The sequence below is a fragment of the Halichondria panicea genome, chromosome 1 (genome assembly GCF_963675165.1).
Source record: "Halichondria panicea chromosome 1, odHalPani1.1, whole genome shotgun sequence".
Taxonomy (NCBI): Eukaryota; Metazoa; Porifera; class Demospongiae; order Suberitida; family Halichondriidae; genus Halichondria; species Halichondria panicea.
In genome coordinates, this window is record NC_087377.1 from 13,395,024 (window position 1) to 13,412,849 (window position 17,826).

At 39.0% G+C, this 17,826-nt stretch overlaps 2 protein-coding genes and 2 long non-coding RNA genes across 8 annotated transcripts in view; 2 read left to right on the forward strand and 2 right to left on the reverse strand.

The window, feature by feature from the left end:
• The window catches only part of LOC135349878 (uncharacterized), a 43,528-nt gene extending 33,917 nt beyond the window's left edge, over positions 1-9,611 (reverse strand). Inside the window, exons 1-7 of one of the 4 annotated variants that reach the window (XM_064548539.1) lie at positions 9,406-9,470; positions 8,994-9,069; positions 8,536-8,735; positions 6,899-6,992; positions 6,648-6,678; positions 6,298-6,472; positions 5,965-6,026 (exon numbers count right to left, since the gene is read on the reverse strand). In XM_064548539.1, coding sequence (XP_064404609.1) covers positions 5,965-6,026; positions 6,298-6,472; positions 6,648-6,678; positions 6,899-6,901 — 271 coding nt within the window. In that variant the 5' untranslated portion in view covers positions 6,902-6,992; positions 8,536-8,735; positions 8,994-9,069; positions 9,406-9,470. Of the gene's footprint in view, positions 1-5,964; positions 6,037-6,297; positions 6,473-6,647; positions 6,679-6,898; positions 6,993-8,535; positions 8,736-8,993; positions 9,070-9,384 lie in introns of all 4 variants that reach the window. The other 3 variants (XM_064548524.1, XM_064548531.1, XM_064548547.1) reach the window with 3 other exon arrangements.
• LOC135350251 (uncharacterized) lies at positions 114-1,763 on the forward strand. The gene is made up of 4 exons (XR_010399096.1): positions 114-390; positions 458-860; positions 993-1,286; positions 1,432-1,763. It is a non-coding gene; the product is annotated as an uncharacterized LOC135350251 (long non-coding RNA).
• LOC135350988 (uncharacterized) lies at positions 8,966-12,781 on the forward strand. The gene is made up of 3 exons (XR_010399352.1): positions 8,966-9,094; positions 12,330-12,398; positions 12,460-12,781. It is a non-coding gene; the product is annotated as an uncharacterized LOC135350988 (long non-coding RNA).
• A 474-nt stretch (positions 12,782-13,255) lies between these two features.
• Positions 13,256-16,002, reverse strand: LOC135348282 (uncharacterized). Of its 2 annotated transcripts, XM_064546462.1 has the most exons (9): positions 15,668-16,001; positions 15,152-15,609; positions 14,895-15,102; positions 14,589-14,837; positions 14,437-14,535; positions 14,265-14,387; positions 14,081-14,215; positions 13,962-13,995; positions 13,256-13,863 (listed from the first exon to the last, which is right to left on the reverse strand). In XM_064546462.1, the coding sequence occupies exons 1-9, from the start codon at positions 15,720-15,722 to the stop codon at positions 13,419-13,421; spliced, it is 1,806 nt and encodes a 601-aa protein (XP_064402532.1). In that variant the 5' UTR covers positions 15,723-16,001; the 3' UTR covers positions 13,256-13,418. The 2 variants fall into 2 exon arrangements, with proteins under 2 accessions (XP_064402532.1, XP_064402540.1); XM_064546470.1 differs by lacking the exon at positions 14,265-14,387 and having other exon boundaries at positions 15,668-16,002.
• Positions 16,003-17,826: the final 1,824 nt, after the last annotated feature.

The following is a 17,826-nucleotide window of genomic DNA, read 5'->3' on the forward strand; positions in this document are numbered from 1 at the left end:
ACACTAGAGTGAAATTACCAGTATAATTCCCAGGGAATTATATGCTTGAGGACACACATGACTCATGTTTCTAGTCTATATATATAGTTAGCCAATGAACAGTAAGATCTAGATAATGTGCATTTAGTATCCATGTCATGTTGCTAGAGTTAGCCACTATATTATTGTAGGGAGGCAGCTAGCTTGTTAATTCGTATCATATAGCTCTACTCTCTATATAGAGTCTCTTATATATATATATAGCTGAACGTACCTATACTAGATAGAGCCATGCTAATTATGAGCAAGCTATTTATAGTTAATTGCTAGCTAGCTATATCGGCAAAAAAGATTTGCAAGTTTTCTATATGAAGTAGGAAAATCCGATCAAGTATGATGCCAATGTCAATGGTAAAAAAAGGCCCATTTAGATCTAGATCTAGATATTAAGTCATATTTTTTAACTCTCTGTGTTCAGGTAGTATCAATGCGTTGTTCAGCGCTACTCTTAGGAGTGTGCCTAATCATAAATGTGTCTGGTCTGAGGATCACCTTTACGTCATCTCTGCAATCAACAAACAGAATCTACTCTTGTCCGGGGGAGATTGTTACCTATGTCTGCAGTGGAAATGGAAGTGAAATGGACCTATATGCCCCACCATACGTTTCTTCGACCTTTCCTTTGTCGTATGACATTAACGACACTCCGGGGTTAAAACTTGGTGGCTCCGGCCCTATTGTAACGAATCTTTCTTCGATTAGTCCTCTCAAAGCAAATTTGGTAGTGCAAAATTCATCGTTGCCAGAGTTTTCTGTTCATTGTATTGTTCGTGCACCACATTCATCTTCAAAAAGAGATGAAACCCGGTACAGGCCTTCAGGTACAATAGAATCAGCACTTTAATACAGACTCGCAATCCACTTTATTGCCTGGGAGGGAGTGTATATAGTGGGGACATGCATGCATTGATTTGTATAAATTATACATAAGGCACGGTCATTATATACTGCAGGTTTTCCTTTAGATGTGATTTCTCTGAGGACATTTCACGAATTTAACACTGCTGGTGTTACCTGGAGGAATAATGATGGAAATTATGATCCTAGTCACTACACAGTCCAGTTATTTGCAAATAATACTCTGACTGAATCCACTGTTATTTCTGCAGAAAGCAATAGATCAGTAGCAGAATTTACTACGTCTTTCAGTGGCACTGTAGATGTCTATGCAAAGATAACAGTGACGTCCAAGTGTAACCAGACATCTAATGGAGTTTTCACTGACACCTTTACGATAACTAGTGCAAGTTAGTTGCTAATAATAATAATTATGGCTTTTCTGTCATACAAACATATTTTAAAGCTACATATTAACTACATGGAGTAGCTGTTCATCTAATCATCATGTCTTGTGACCACGTACTGTTACTACTACTTCATTTATTCATTCAGGTACAACAACGGAGTATGTGTTCTGGTTACTCCTTTCAACTGCAACATTCGTCCTATACAGCAATAGTATAGTGTAGGTGTATATCTCTGCTTCAAAACTACAGCCTATATATATAGGTGTGCTCAGGAGTGCACTCCTGGTGTACTATAAATATTTTTATTTTCATGTAGCAATATTTTTTCATAGCTGATTTACTGTGATGTCTTCTCTAATGTATAGCTATAAACATTTACGACTCTTACATTTCTTTATTTTGTAGTACAATCCTACACTCTATGTTTTGTGCATGTACACTAATGCAGTGAGCGAGGAGAAATTTTTTTCAACTGCATTGCTGCTGAGATTCCTTGTGGGAGCGTGCTGCTTTCGATATTGAACTCTGTGGTAGATTGGAGAGTGTCATGAATGTGATTATTTATGGGGGGGGGGCTTTTTATATAAGTACTATGATATTATCCTATGGATACTAAAGATTATCACAGTGCATGATAATCATCAGTATCCATGGGATAATGCATTTATTGCTTAGCAACCAAAATGCAGATTGAATTTGGGCATGCGCGACATGCGGTTGCTTTATCAACCAGAAGGATGCGTAGCAACAAAATTGAGTTTCTCCCAGTTGAAGACGAGTTTAAGAGAAAGAAAACGGCTAAAAGACAAAGAAATAATTAGACTCTAGAATCTTAACAGAAACAGCTTTACACATTAGCTATAGCTAGCTCGATCAGTTCAATAAGTGGGTGGGGCTCACTTACTGTGCAATTAATAATGACGTCATTGTTATTATGAGCATGCGCAGTGAGCTAGTGAAGCGAGCTGACAGTGATGTTACTCACATCTTCTTATGTACGGAATTAAGAGATATGAATTGTTGTTTTTGCACTGAAATTCAGAGTCATAACCCTCAAAATTTACCTTCTTCGCCCCCATGTTTTGTCCTCGAAATTTGGCTGGGGAAGTTGGCACCTATGGGTTTGTTTGTATACTCGAGGGCAGTTGTATGTCCAGATATGACTATGTTATGTATTATAGGATATACCACAACTAGGAGGAGGATATAATTATATTTATTGCCTTTTAATAAGTGCTGACATCAGCGTTTTACATTCAAATTGCACAGGAAGTGACTCATCACCGACTGTGCAGATATTTTTCCATATCGCACACCCGGAAGTATTATTGCACACTTGTTATTGCACACTAGGAAGTGATTCTTAATTGAAATGAAACGTTTTTCAGCAGAGAGATCAAGAAAAACAATAATTACACACTTATGATCATGCAATGCAATGTTTATCAGTCTCTTTTCATGTTTTCTGGTGCTCAGTAACTTCTTTGGTCTTTTGCAGTGAGGCTGAGGGTCAGGAGGTTGTCAGTGTTCAGTTTAGCAGTCATATTATTTAATGCATCTAACAGGCATCAGTGTTGGGAATGAGTGCTTTGAGCGGAATATTGCACATGTAGAAGTGTACTGCACCACCATTTAAGCCTGTTCAGGCTCTTGTAAGTAGTGTCACACTTTTCTTTTGCTATAGCGGTCCATGTTTCCTCCTCTGATACACTGGAGCATGATAGAAAGCAAGCACACACTGTTTATCCTTCAGAACTATACATTTTCAAAACGGGTTGCTGGTTGTCAACGTTTTTCTTGTCTGTTCTCTACCAAATCTTTCAGTAGCCTTCTGCAAGCTCTCCTGGTGTTCTAGAGTCTTATTTCTTTGTCTTTTAGCCGTTTTCTTTCTCTTAAACTCGTCTTCAACTGGGAGAAACTCAATTTTGTTGCTACGCATCCTTCTGGTTGACAAAGCAACCGCATGTCGCGCATGCGCAGATTCAACCTGCATTTTGGTTGCTAAGCAATAAATGCATTGTCCATAGGATAATATCATAATATGGGGTGCATATCCTCCTGTATAGTTGTGGTACAGTGTTTGCACAACAGTTGTCCAGAGCAAATTAAGGCAACACAGTCAACAGTAGAACCACAGTTATTTTTTTAAGGTAGTCAGCTATGATATCCTGATCAAGCATAATATAGTATGCAGTGAGATTAGAATACCACAATGTGTGAGTATAGTTGTACCTGTAGATTGAAACATTTCTAAGAAAATATGCTGATACCATTGTGTAGGTGAATGAATAAGCTACAACTTAAATTTGTTCAAAAAGACTTTAGTTCCGGAGATAATTGTTACGATCACCATCACAACAGTTTTCACCTATTTCCAACCCTAGCTATTTCCCACCGTAACAACTTTTGGGGGAATAATGTTGTAGCTTATATTCATTCACCTACACAATGGTACGTGTATCAGCACAATTTCTTAGAAACATTCTGGTACAACTACTCACACATTTGTGGTACAGTGGAACCTCTTATAACGGACTCTCTAAATAGCGGATCCCTCTGTTGTAGCGGACAGTATGCCTTGTACCAACTGCTTTTACTATCTAACTAGTGTACTTGCAACCCCGAATAGCGGACACCTCTAAACTCCGGACAACGGACGTCGCCCTTGCATGAAACATGCATTTAGTGCAAGAATTAACCTCCTATAACGGACGATGGGTGTGGTTATAGTCAATATAGATCTACAAGAATGGCATTCCCTACCTGCTGCTCTACAGCAGTGCAGTGTGAGTTCAAGGATAAATACCAGTAATTTGGACCCCCATGTCATTGTCTCATTAAACACATTTGGGGTAATGTAACCTTATATGGTATAACCTCCCAATAAAGAAAACCTCCGAATAGCGGACAAAACCCCCTGCACCAACTTGTCCGTTATTCGGAGGTTCCACTGTATTCTACTCTCCATAGACTGGGTGCTCTGACAGCATACTTACTGTAACTAGCATCGTCCCCAGGCTTTACTTTTTCTTGTTCTTGTCTATAGCTCTCTCAATATAATTGAGCTAGAGATTATGGGAGGCACTAAAGAAGGAAATGATGGACGTGACAGAAAAAGTAAAGCCTAAATCGCATGATCCACATACATTTTTATGAACGTGGGCGATATGTAGCCCACAATCGTGACGTAAGGTATTCTTCCAGAGTTAATAAGACAATGCTAGAAAATCTACCGAAGTACGTAAGGGCCAGACCTAGATTGAGCAGAGACCAAGCTCAGAACCCAGCATAGGCCTGCTGACGATAACGATGACTATGACAAAGCTATTTAATAGTCTAGCTCAGCATGACAACTGAATATAGTTAAATAACTGATTCTAGGTAAAACACACAATCTAATACTAGTAAGTAGGTCACGTATAGGTAGCTAGCTAACAGCTTGCCAATTCCAAGTCTATGGCCATGACCGGACCACCAGCCCTGCACATAGTTTATTAGCCATAGATCGAGGTGGGCAGTCAATGTCTACCTGCCCATGCTCAATTTCACCCTTCTACCATCACACGACACTAGTGCCGTCCAAACCTGGCAGGTACTTGCATGATCAATGGCCTCACCCTTGTGTGTACTAAGTGGCCGGTTCAAAGGTCGTACGCATGCGCAATGTTGAGTGCCTGCTTAGTAATGGAAACAGAAGCCTATCTCATAGATTGATGAATGATAGAAGGCATAAATATTATAGCAATACTAGTGAATTCTGGTTACGGATGGATACACATTTTGTTAGGTAGTTCTGAGGAGGGCTAACCACGCATGATAAGATCATCATAACAGGGATTCTGGGCTAGCTTATCTTAAGTAATCTTATTGGTGTTTTAATTAAATTGCTTTAATCATACAAAGTGTTAGAGCAAACCTACATGTGTAACGATACTTGTAAATACTACAGTCATAATAACTCACCGTCAGTAGAAGATTGACTCCAGGAACGGCTCGAGGTATCTCTTGAACACTCTCACCCGGCAACTGTGGACAGGGAGAGGGAGAAAAAATTAATGTTATAATAGAGCAATATTGAACACACTCAAGTACATGTAGTTACATGTAGATGATAGAGTTACTGTATAATCTGGTTAATAAGCGCTTAGCGCACATCAACTAATAGGCGCCTAGAAAGAGCCTTGATAGAAGGAAGGCGCATGGTTTTCTGCACAGTTCTCTGCCCAACAACTGGTCTCCACACTTCTTTATAGATGCTACGTTTCTTTCACTACTAGTAGTTATGTTACTGCTGTCAGATATGACTATAAACTTTTTGCAGACAAACGATCGAGCTAGCTAATGGAGATTTGCTTCATTGAAACATCATGGGCATGGTTAATCTATAGCTCTATAAGGGCATCTCGATAATAGGGCCTGCTCTTTTCCCTATAGGCGCATGCGCTTACTAACCAGATTAGTACAATACAAGTAAACGTTCTGTATACATGTAGAACCCTTTTTGAAAGTTTCTTACAGTGTCAGCTTTTTACATGTAGACATTTATAGGTACTCTGTTTTATTGAAGTAGTACAAGAAAATGTTACTCTATTTTACTTATCTCACAAGTTTGAGCAGTGTCTCCAGGAGGTTTATGTGTTGAGGGTAGTGTCTGTGTTGTAGTGTCTCAGCACAGAGGGGGAGGACACTCGGTCACCACACCCACTCACACCACTCAGCTCTTCAAGCAAGAAAAGGGAACTGGAGGGGGCTACAAGATTAGATTCAGACAAATTAAAAACTGCCATACTCTTTCTCAATTACATCACAACACATTTACAAGCTGTATATACTCAACACTAGGACACTTGGATCCTTGTGTGTCACTAGTAACCACCACATGCATGGACATCTACAAAAGTACCCTTATCAAACACATCTTTGTACATGTAATATGAATATTCCTTTATCCCATACCCCATGCACTACACCCTCATCACATAGCATCTCCATACACATCACACACCCTCACCTTTCACTCTTCTCCCACGGCTTGTGATAGTGTGAGAGTCCATACATCCTCCTCTCCTCATTTTTGGGGCCAGTGAACCACATGCATGAGTACATCTGCTGGTACAGGTCATCATGGATATACGATGCACCATGGTACCCCAAACACAGCTGGTCCAGGATCATTACCAGAGGAGCTGAGGAAGGGGGAGGATGAACAGTAGTAAACTATTGCATCTAATTTGCTTCTTAAAATGCAGCCTATTGATCAAAGCGTATTACATCACATACTATCTTTCAAACAGCTGTTCACAATCAAAGAGCTTTAAGCGCTCAATGTACAACACTATTGATTGCCTAGCAGCAGCTCACAAGGTAGCAAGAGATAGAGAAACTTTGAGTGCTGTAGAAGTGAAGTACAAGATGGAGATAAGACAAGGAATGTAGTGGTCACCCACAACTTAGTGATGTGTTACAGAACACAAAGATTTGGAAGGTGATACTTCATACTAGCTAACTGCAACAGGTTTGCAAAATACAACCACAGCCAGTTAGGTCCCAGTCTTGACAGTACACCTCAAATTATCAGTACAGCCTATTATATAGTCTGTACAGTATCTCACCATAGGCCTTGGTGACGCTGGTGAGTATCTAACTGAGGGTATGCTGTCCTCAAGGTTGGAAAAGAATAATGAGAACAGGTCATCCAGCCACAATCTGAGGAGAAAAGGAAACACTAAAAGTATGCACCTGTAGTAGGTACCAGGCAGAGGAGGAACGCCAGGGTCAATAGGGTCACGTTTAATGAAGGATTAAACATTCTTGTTCTGGACCTTTGCTGCATATAGCAGCTTAGCCCTTCTGTTCTTTATTTGCCTGCTCTTTTTATTTAGAGACTATACTACATGCATGTACATGTACTTATACTATTTGTTTGCATAGCAACATTGTATGGTAGTTTTGTGGTACAAATGATTTAGTATTTTGCAAGGTCAATGCAAACAGCTGTACATGTAGACCATGGCCAAGGGATGGGAGTGTCTAATCCAATTACAACTGATAGATAATCTAGTTATGTACACTTCACTGATTACATGTACAAACAATGCTGTAGTGCTGTGGAATCCAGGCAATTGCAAGTAAACTTAGAATCAAGCTCCTTAGCTTTTACTCGTTTTTATAACAACGAAGCTTTAACATCGAAATCTGCCACTTTTAAAACTAATAACTTGTTGCTATCCATGCTGTAAACGCAGTGCTATGGCATCCAGGTGAGAAGAATTATTACAAACAAAAAACAAACAACCCACTGACCGCGGCACGGCCTCAGGTAATAAATACAGGTTAGCTCGCACTGCCAGGGTGCTATCTAAAATACACTATACTATCCACGAGCTATACAGAAAAGATCCATACTTGAAAATTATACACTGTGGGCCCTAGCTAAAAATTGCCTAAAGTGTCATCTGCATACTGTACATGTGTATAGTGCTAGGGAGACAGCACCTACGCTCCTCTACCAGCTGGTGGTGGAAGGCAAGCTTTAAACTATCTCTCTCCCTCCCCATCAGGTACTATGTGGTTGAGGGTGTGAGGCTCTACTCTCAGAAGACTCGGAGGGTGGTCACACATACCACCACAACATTTATTCACAAACATTATAGAGTTGCAAAGGAGGTTGGACACGCGTCTGTGTTTTACAAATGTTTTACGGAGGAAATGTGTGTGCTTGGAAAAAAATATATAGTAGCAATCCAGCTAAGCCAAAAGACTGCAACCAATTTTAGCACTCCATACTACTAGTAAACGAGTGCTGCAAGCTATGCTGTGCTAGCGCCTCTCACCATGTTTTGCTTTCGCTTAAAAACTATTAGAGTGGTATTCTGTCTCAGGATCTCAAACACGAATGCGTATGTGCAGAAAAGAGTTAAATATGCAATAATTATATTAAAGTTTGCAATGACTGCTGGCACTCTGGCATGCAGTACAAGCTTTCCAGCTCTTTTCTGACGCTTGTACAACAAAAAGCTAGCGCTTTAGTGCAAGGCTAACGCATAAGTTGAATAGAAAGTTTGTGCGAAAAGATGATACTACCAAAGATTCCTTCACTGTAAATAGCCATAACTAGAGAACAAAGCTTTATAGTTAGCAAATCCACAAATCAAAATCCAAGAGAACGTGGCTAGAAGCCTATAGAAGCTGTTCGATTTTCGTCACATAGCGACCATTGAGCAGTTATGGTAAAGACCCACCCACTCACTATACAATATGCACCCATTGCATATTCATCTGCAATGTCGTAGCTGGTCAGGAGTTCCTTTGCCAGTTGCTCCTCTTTGATCTTACTGAGATGATCGGTCAGCTCCCTCCAGGCTGGTCGTCCAGAGCAACTTTTATCATCCATTGGTCAATCACTTCAGTCAAGCAATTAGCATTGTCATTGCAACACGAATTTTCAATCTAGTGGAGAAGATGAGATAGTATAATTGAGTGGGTAGTAGTACGATTAAACTAACAACATAACGGCACATGTATCTTATGAAACCACTCAAAGTAAGTAATGAAACGGCAAGATTTAAGAATTACTTAGTCACCACTTTTGGTAAAGACTATACAGTGGACAAGTAATAATCACACTGAGCCAAAACACAGACGGTAAAGATCTGCTATACAATAAACATTACGTGAGACAATAAAGGGGTATACATGTACACTTACCAAATGGCCGGTAGCAGTGTGGGCAGGTGTGGTTGTGTCTCCTCTGGAGGGAGGTGGACCAGAAACTCTCTCGTAGCTGCAGAGGGGAGGGAATATAACAGGTGAGTGTACATGTTGTCTCAATGCTTGACACAGTGGAACCTCCAGACTAACATTGACCGTAATAAAGAGGTGTATGGTTGCACAAGATGTTTTGGGGGCTTTGGGCTGCATGGTAAACCTGGCTGTATGAAAATGGGTGACCACAAAACTGTTTTGAATGCTGTAACCTCATGTTCATCAGAGCATGAAATACACCTCAGCATGGAAATTTAACAAAAGACGGTACTGTCCAATTTTTCCGATCCAACTTAATGAGAAACTAACAATTAACTTTGCTTGGCTTATTTACATGTACACTCATCAGCCTCACAGATACTCAGTTCCTTGCCAGTTGCTCCTCTCTAATCTTAGCTTACTGAGATGATCTGCCAGCTGTAGACTCCATATTGTTGGTCCATCTTTGTCCATCATTGGTCATCATGTTGGTCACAACATAATAGCAAGGACGCCCTTGATAATATAATTCATGCATGCCTGGTCACAATCACTTTCGATTTTCATTAACAGCTGACACAAAACAGAGGGTAAAGACCCACTACCCAATAAACATTAAGTGAACAAAGGTACTAGGTAAAGGATCCTACAACCTACAACCATTATTTTGATGGACATAAATATTACTGGTGGCTGGTAGCAGTGTGGGTAGGTGTGGTTGTCTTTCCTCTGGGGGGAGGTGGACCAGAAACTCCTTCGTAAACCACTGAAACTGAATAAAACGCAATTGGAAGGGAGAGGAGTTAGGGACGAAAAATAAAATGAATGTCTCATTTGATACCAGAGGAGGTACGACAGGTGCGGTGCAGCTCAGGTAATTAGCCTTTGATTGAACAATAATTATCCGCCCACGTCGTATGTTTTTGCTGAGAGTAATCAGAGGCTAATTACTTGAGCTGCACCGCGCCTGTCGGACCTCCTCTGATTTGATACACAGGGGAGCGTCTAGCCTTGATTCCATGTTGTTTGTATTGTGGTATTGCGACCTGGAATTGAGGCTAGAGAATTTTTAGACTAAACTGAGGTGATTGTATTATGAAGGCGTTGGGCTGATCATGCAATTTGACTGTACGAAAATCTATGGTGACCGTAATGAGACAAATTTCGGATGCTGTAACCTCAGAGCTAGCCTCATTCTCACTTCCTCTGAAATATGAGCATGCAAAAATCAACTATAGACTCAGATTCTACAGCGTATTAGAAATCTCAATCTTGAGTTCGTCAATTATAGATGGATATGCAATTATTAAAAGCAATCAGTCTACAGATTATTCAGAGGCTCATACATGATCAAGAGCTAAAAGCCCATCAGACAAAGGCTAACTCTACAACACGAGAAATAGCTAGTAGTGTACAAGTTACATCTTCAGTACACATGCAATACTAGTAAAAAAATATTCGTTACATCACACGAGCTCTTTTTATTTGAGCCAGTGACTCTGTGAGTGTGTACCATGATCTAAACAAAGCTGGGAAAGTCCCTCTCTTGCATAATGTATTGGACTGTGTCAGAGGAGGTACGACAGGCGCGGTGCAGCTCAAGCAATTAGCCTCTGATTTATAAACTAAGCAATAATACAAGACGTGGGTGGATAATTAGTATTCATACACTGCGCCTGTCGTACATCCTCTGGGACTAGTGCATGTGTACCAGTAAACAAAGTTGGGAGGGGGAGTCCCATGCTTGCAATAATACTACACCATACACAAACATTTGCAATGTGCAAGTCGCTAAAGGGCAGCACCAAAAAGCGTAGAAACAAGCGAGCGGGGAGAAGACTATGTCAATCTGTCACAACACTGAATTTATTTATATAAATGATACATTCACCCGTGTGTTAATCATCAGACCACTAAAAAACAACTCTACGTATACATCTGTATACACCTATATTATTGCTATTGGTATACATTGACAAAGATATACAAATTAACTGTTCTGTAGATCTATTATGTCGTGGACATCTTTTTCACCTCCAACAAAACCTTGTTAATTCTATTCCGCATGGCATGTATAGTAAAACCAGGAGCAGATAATCGGTAAAACACATACTCGTTGCTCTATATATCAGTGTATAAACCACCTTGTTATTCACATAGTAAATATTGTAGCCAGTATAGCTTTAAAGAATATATACATCATGCCACGTGAATGATGTTGTGTATATAGATTGACATACTCCTCAGGCTGTCCTCGTACGCTGCTAAGCAGCTAAGCTAGCTTTTTGATATTTGCCCTGGCCAAAACAATCGTAGCAACTTTCAGGTCTAGGGAGCATGCAAGCAAGGGACTCTTGTTTCCAATTGGTGCTACCCTTTAGCAACGTACTCGCACATTATAAATGTTTGCATGTATGGTGTAGTATTACAGAGGATTTCAGGTTGGTTGGCAGAATTAAAAGTTGAAGTGCAGTCAACCATGACCACTAATTGCATTAGTAGAAGAAACACACAGTGTGTGGTCATGGTTGAGTGCAATTCAATTTTTAACTTCTGCCAATCAACATGAAATCCTCTGTATTGCAAGCAAGGGACTCGGCCCCCCTCCCAGCTTTGTGTTTACCTACATCATGTATGGTATTATTATATACACAGTCCCGCAAGCAATGGACTTTCCCATGCAGCTATGTTTAGATGATGGTACACACACAGAGTCACTGTGGTTCAAAGAAAAGAGCTAGTATGATTAGCAAGCACTCTCATCATAGATCAGCAAGTACCCTCAATGTATATATGAAAACACACCTTCATAAGATCAGCAATGATCACCCTCACTGGCAGAAATACACCCTCATAAAATTAGCAAGCACCCTCACGCAGAAAAGACACCCTCATTGCAATATTGCAGTCACCCTAATTTTGACCCTAATATATATATCACACCATGGCATATATCCCGTTTATCATTATTAGAATCGGCTAGCTCTTAGCTGAAGCTTTTATCTTCAATTCCCTAAGCTTAGAAAACATAATTATTCTGAACGCGGGACAAGTGAAAGCTATATAAAGCTTTGTCAAGCTTGTTAAGGTCAGATATTTTTGTGCGGTTTTGTTTGGCAAGATCTTAGTAGATCCACCATTGACATGATGGTGGATCAAGTGAAGAGTGTGAGCTAGAGGACTTAGTGCTACCATCATCAGCTCAAACAGAGAGGGGTCGACAATGACACTATATAAACCTGTTTAATACGAGAAATTTAATATTTACACGTATTATAGAATATCTACTTCTCTGCACAGGAGCAATGGCTATTATCCATGCAACAGTGCTCCTCTTGGCTATACTAATGGACGAGACTGGACAGTGAGGTAAGGGCTTAAATCCTCTTTTTGTCTTTGGTTTCTTTTTAATCTTGTCCTATACTCATAGGACTGTGTATGTCTGCTCGTTCGAGCGTTGTTTCGAGGCATTAAGAGAATCTACGTTTCTCAAGCAAGATTTAACTGAGTTTATATAAATAGGGGCCTAAATCAGAGAGGTCCAGCAGCCTGCTAAACCTTCTTGAAAAGTAATTTGGGGCATTCAATCATCCTGAAGTTTCCCTGGGTCACTATAATCGTGCTGCAGCACAACCGACAACTCTCCTTGTGAAGCACCTTCCTATATGTACATCTTTTTGTATACTCCACTCAGTGAAATTTCTATGTATAAATTTCAATTATTGAAATATTTTTACCGACTACAAATTAAATACATGAAAACTTTACGCATGCGCAGACAACTTGTACTAGGCCTAGTTGTTCGCCTATCCGTTATAAAAGCGAAAAACTCGCCCTGGGATCGAGGCTAGTGCATGCAGAGCTATTATAACTACTAAGTATAGAGTATAGCAACACTCCATGGAGAAGTTTTTCTACGCACTCAGTGACTACTCTAGAAACCTATAGAAACTCTTACTTGACACACACACACACACAACTGTATATCTCGCTTGCGCATGTGCACTGCATGGGTTTTTAACTTACTAAATTCCTCAGTTGTATATGTCTATATGCTCGTCAGAGCCCCAATATGATAATTGGCAGTGATCTTTGTGTTGATAAGATCCAATATATTATAGTTTTTCCACATTACCAATACAAGTGCGTAATTACATCAATTACATTTAAGTGCCAAATTTTCTGCTGATTTGACTAATTGTTTTTAATGTTTTTAGTTGCAGTAATCAATAATTATGGTAGTTGCTTTTCACCATCTACTTCCACTAAACAACATAATTATAGTCATTGCTTTGTATATTGATAAAAATTAAGCTATGCATGTATAAAGTTGCAATACTGAAGTACAATGTTAGTACCTGCAGTTATTGGGAATTGTCTTGTAATGATCTACTGACTTAAAGGATCCACGTAGTCGTACTCGTGTAGTAGTTCACATCCCCCTATCTGACCCACAACACCTGTTAGCTGACCATACGACTGGTTAGACTTCAGCAATATCTGCTCCTGCTCAATATTTATTAGCTCAGGATGCTCACTCATTCTCTTTGCTTTCGGTTTCACTTTGATTTTGCTATACTGGTGACTCAATGATAAATCTTTTTGGCTGTTGCATTCTGGAGTAGCATATGTTGGGCAAGCAGTCGTAATACTCTTGTCTGTGTGCCCGTAAGACTCGTTAGCTTTTAACTCAACTTCTATCATATCCGAGACATTGCCTTTGACTTTTGCTAGATCAACCTCATCGTACAAAACACTGTTGGAATGCTGACCTGATTTACTTTGTTTGGGAAGTGTGGAGGATGGACTTTTTCTGCTAGGTGTTGTAACTATGCTGTTGAGGAAAGCCTTGTGATTTAATTATTCAAATGACCAATTAACATATTGTATGAAAGAAGTAAATCTATGCATAATGTATCACATAGGGCTTACCAAGTATCTTTGTTTTCAAATCGCAATGTGAATTCTGAACAACACATGTACAAAGTGTAGTGTTCAAGACAAAGTTGCAACATAATAATTAATGAAGCTTTAATGAAAGTGAAACTTACTACGATAGTTGTACACTCCGTGTCCGATAAAGCTCCAAATAGTAATCAAAATTGTTATTCCCAAACATGAAATGACTAACATTGTATCAAGCATACTGTCGCGAAGTGTCATCCTAACTGGACTGCATTGTGTACCTATGGGGATTTTTTAAGAATAACTTTACTTAATGAAAACATTGTTTACCATAGAAAATGATCCCAAAGACAAATAGTGAAGAAATGCAAATGAAAAGCAGTACGAGTAGGATCACCATAGAAACAACAAGAGATTTCTTTCTAGAGACAAACACCTTCACCTTACAAAAAGCTGCATTTCCAATTTTCAAAGTTATTATTTTTAGTTAATGGTAACTCACCTCCTATAAGTAGTAATAAGAAATGAATGACTGTCAAGAAAAGGTACAGTGAAGTTGTGCTAAGAATGGCAGTTGATTTAAACTCAACAGGGATTCCATCTATTTACAATTAACATTATAGAGGCATTATTGACTGAAAACTTGAACCTAACCTGTAACAGACATATTTTCTTTGATAAGTAAATTTTTGTTTGCCTTCATTGAAAACGCAAATGTGTGGACTGTACCAGGACTTGAATGTGGAATTTTCAACACCTCCGTGCCATTAATAGGAGGCTGATTACTCAGTGTTGTGTGTTGTATAGTACAAGTAGAGTCGTTTTGAATGACTGCACAACTGACCGAATAGAGACAGTTAGTTGAATTAACTTGAGTACGAAAGTAATCTTCACTTTTGAGTCCTATAGAATTAATAACTGCACTATAAGAAAGCACGATGTAATATATTCATGTCTCACCTATTACGTATACAGATGCGTACATTTTTGTATTAATCCTAGACGATCTAGTATTAAACAAACTCAGTTCAATGTTGTGCTCTCCCATAATGGTTCTTATGGAGGAAAATCTGGCTTCGCAGAACAGACCGACACAAGTTTTCATAATTTTGACCTCATCTGATCCATTAATTGTCACGGTGTACATGAGAATTGAAGAGCATATCAGCTAAAGAGGTTCCATAGCAATTTGTAAATTTTATTACACTAAAACTTACTAAATTCCTTAGTTGTACTTTTACGCTAGTCAAAACACCAAACTGGTAGATGGCAATAATTATCGTATTGACAGGATCCCAGACTATAATATCAGATACCAGTATCCTTATATAGGTAATGACATCGCCGCATGTTATGCTAGTAATGTTCTGCTTTTCTAGCGCCAACAGATCAACCGTAAGAATGGATGAATAATTTTCCATGTTTGACTCAAGAGAGCGAGAAATATTGACCAATTGAACGCTTAAGAATGCAGGATTGTTGTTATTAGTGATATTGCTAAGAAAAATTTGCCAAGAAGCATCCACAAGAATTTCGAGGATGTTCACATATTCGGTTGAGTTAGGGCTACTGTAACGCCAACGTAATCCTACGAGATCCACTCCTTCACAGATCAGCTTAACTCTAGCCCTCTCCGAGCAAGCCTCACTTTTGACATTTAGGTACACTTCTGATGCTGTGCCAAATTTAATACGTGCGGTAAATAAACTAGCTGGCTGCACAAATGTACTTACCTTCGACAAAAATAACAGTAGAAATTACTAAGAGAGAAGTAAAAAACATTGTCATGGCAATAGATTTTGCTTAAGAATATTGATAGAATTTGGGCTGTATATTAAATTTATATAGGCCATATAGCAAGAATGCAGGAAACTGGCTTTGTTATTTGTTGCCTCCAAAATAATTATTATGCCAACATTACTAATACTTCATGCATAATTATGCTGAGAATAGATCTATGTAATTTATAGATCATGTCTATATTGAAACAGCAACGGACGTGTACAGTCTTAATTCACAGCAGATCAACAAATTAAACGGTATACGAGTATGCTCGAGATAATTTAAATTATTTATTATTATTATTTTTTTATGCTCAAGTTAACAGCCTATAATTATTTCTACATTATTCCTCGAAAGCACAACATAGACCGGTCTATTAGACCCCATGTCCTTGCACAAAATTAACATCAAATTATAAATAATATTAATAGCCACATGACTCTATCTAGAACACCAAGGAGATACTTAACCACCCGCAAGTATTTCCAAAACCTGCCTGCCTGTTATTCTCATATATCTGTTATAATTATAGCTATAGGTGCCCATTATATGCCAGCATGTGCCTATTACGCTCAAAATTATGTCAACATAATCTACCAACCCCTATTAAGTTAAAGCTCACAAAAACATGCAATGTAAAAATTGCTATTATATATAGGATTGGCTGGAGGAAACACCAAAAAGCGCAGCATAACTCCAATTTTATTAGCTGCTGAGTATAATAATTATTTCTCTCCCTGCTATATGAATCAGCCGTCGTTCCTTGGGAATCAAAGGAACGGCGGCTGATTCATGAGACTATACTGCTATATATATGGCTATAAATTGTTAAATACCTCTGAAAGTTTGTCAATGGATCCGAACCATCATCTGCTTATAATTATATACTGCCAAGAACCATTAAATTTAGCCCCCCTATATAGGAAATTAAAGGTTCCAAACAATTATATAGCTTGACACATTAAAATGTAACATGAAATGCAACATGAAATGCAAAAAATATGAAGATATAGCAATTATTATTCAGTCATTATAGTATTACACATAATTATTCTATTATACAACTCATGAAATTGAAAGCAGATTTCAACAAAGCCTTTAAGTGAATTACCCCAAAAAACACCCTACTAATAAAATAGCTAGGGTACTTTTGAGGAAGCTGGTGTAACAGGAATTCCAATCCGCGGCTTCCTAAATCAACAGTTAAGGAAGGATACACAATCTACTATGATTATTATATGATGTTAATAATGATCATTATGCTTATCGTAGTTAGTTCCTAACCCCCGATTGCAATGTTCAGGAGGGATCGACGGCGGAGAATTCATTTCATTACCATTTATTTCCGGATTTTCTATGTGGCCTTACCTCGAAGCACACAATCATAGGCGTGACTTCTGGTCACAGGCATGCCTATACCGTATACATGCGCATCCATTAGCATCCTGGTTCCACGTGCTAAAGCACAGCTGCTGTCAGCAAGCCACAGACAAATTGGCTGCTCAAATCTTAAGCCTCCCCCATTCACGGAGGTTAAAACCTATATTTTCCTTCCGATGATGTTGATATACAGTTTGGGGGGCTGAATGAGGGTCCCCAACACTTACGTGCTTATAATGCTAATCGCAGGGGCCCCTCTCTCAGTATACTCACCAAAAACCTAACTGCAGTCACATGACTCCCAGCCTCTAGCATGACAGAGATAAATAATGGACATGTGACATCCGCTTAAATCTGTACTGCCAAACGATAGTAATATCTTTGCGTAGGATCTGACGCATTATCTAGATCACAATCATCTATACGACCATGCACATAGTTAAATTGAGTTACTCACCTTTTCTAGCTCATGGCTATGCAAGCAGTTATTACAGCAACGATTACGACAGTAAAAACCACTGCGATTACAATAAGGGCGATCCCCCAGCCTGGTAGCCTAGTGCCTATAATTATAATTATTTATCAAGATGAAGACATTACTTACTAGCTTGAGCACTGAAACTGATACGGTCAACAACTTCGAGACTGCAGCAGATCTAGAGAGAGCTCAAGTAGTACGTTGTATATCAGCACTAAGTTCTGGTATGCTAGCTAAATGGTGTGTCAAGAA

Coding starts and splice junctions, on each gene's coding strand:
- LOC135348282 (XM_064546462.1), bottom strand. CDS start 15,722: ATGACAATGTTTTTTACTTCTCTCTTAGTAATTTCTACTGTTATTTTT. Junction 15,610..15,667: donor TACTGTTATTTTTGTCGAAG/GTAAGTACATTT, acceptor AATTTGGCACAG/CATCAGAAGTGTACCTAAAT. Junction 14,536..14,588: donor AGAAAATATGTCTGTTACAG/GTTAGGTTCAAG, acceptor AATTGTAAATAG/ATGGAATCCCTGTTGAGTTT.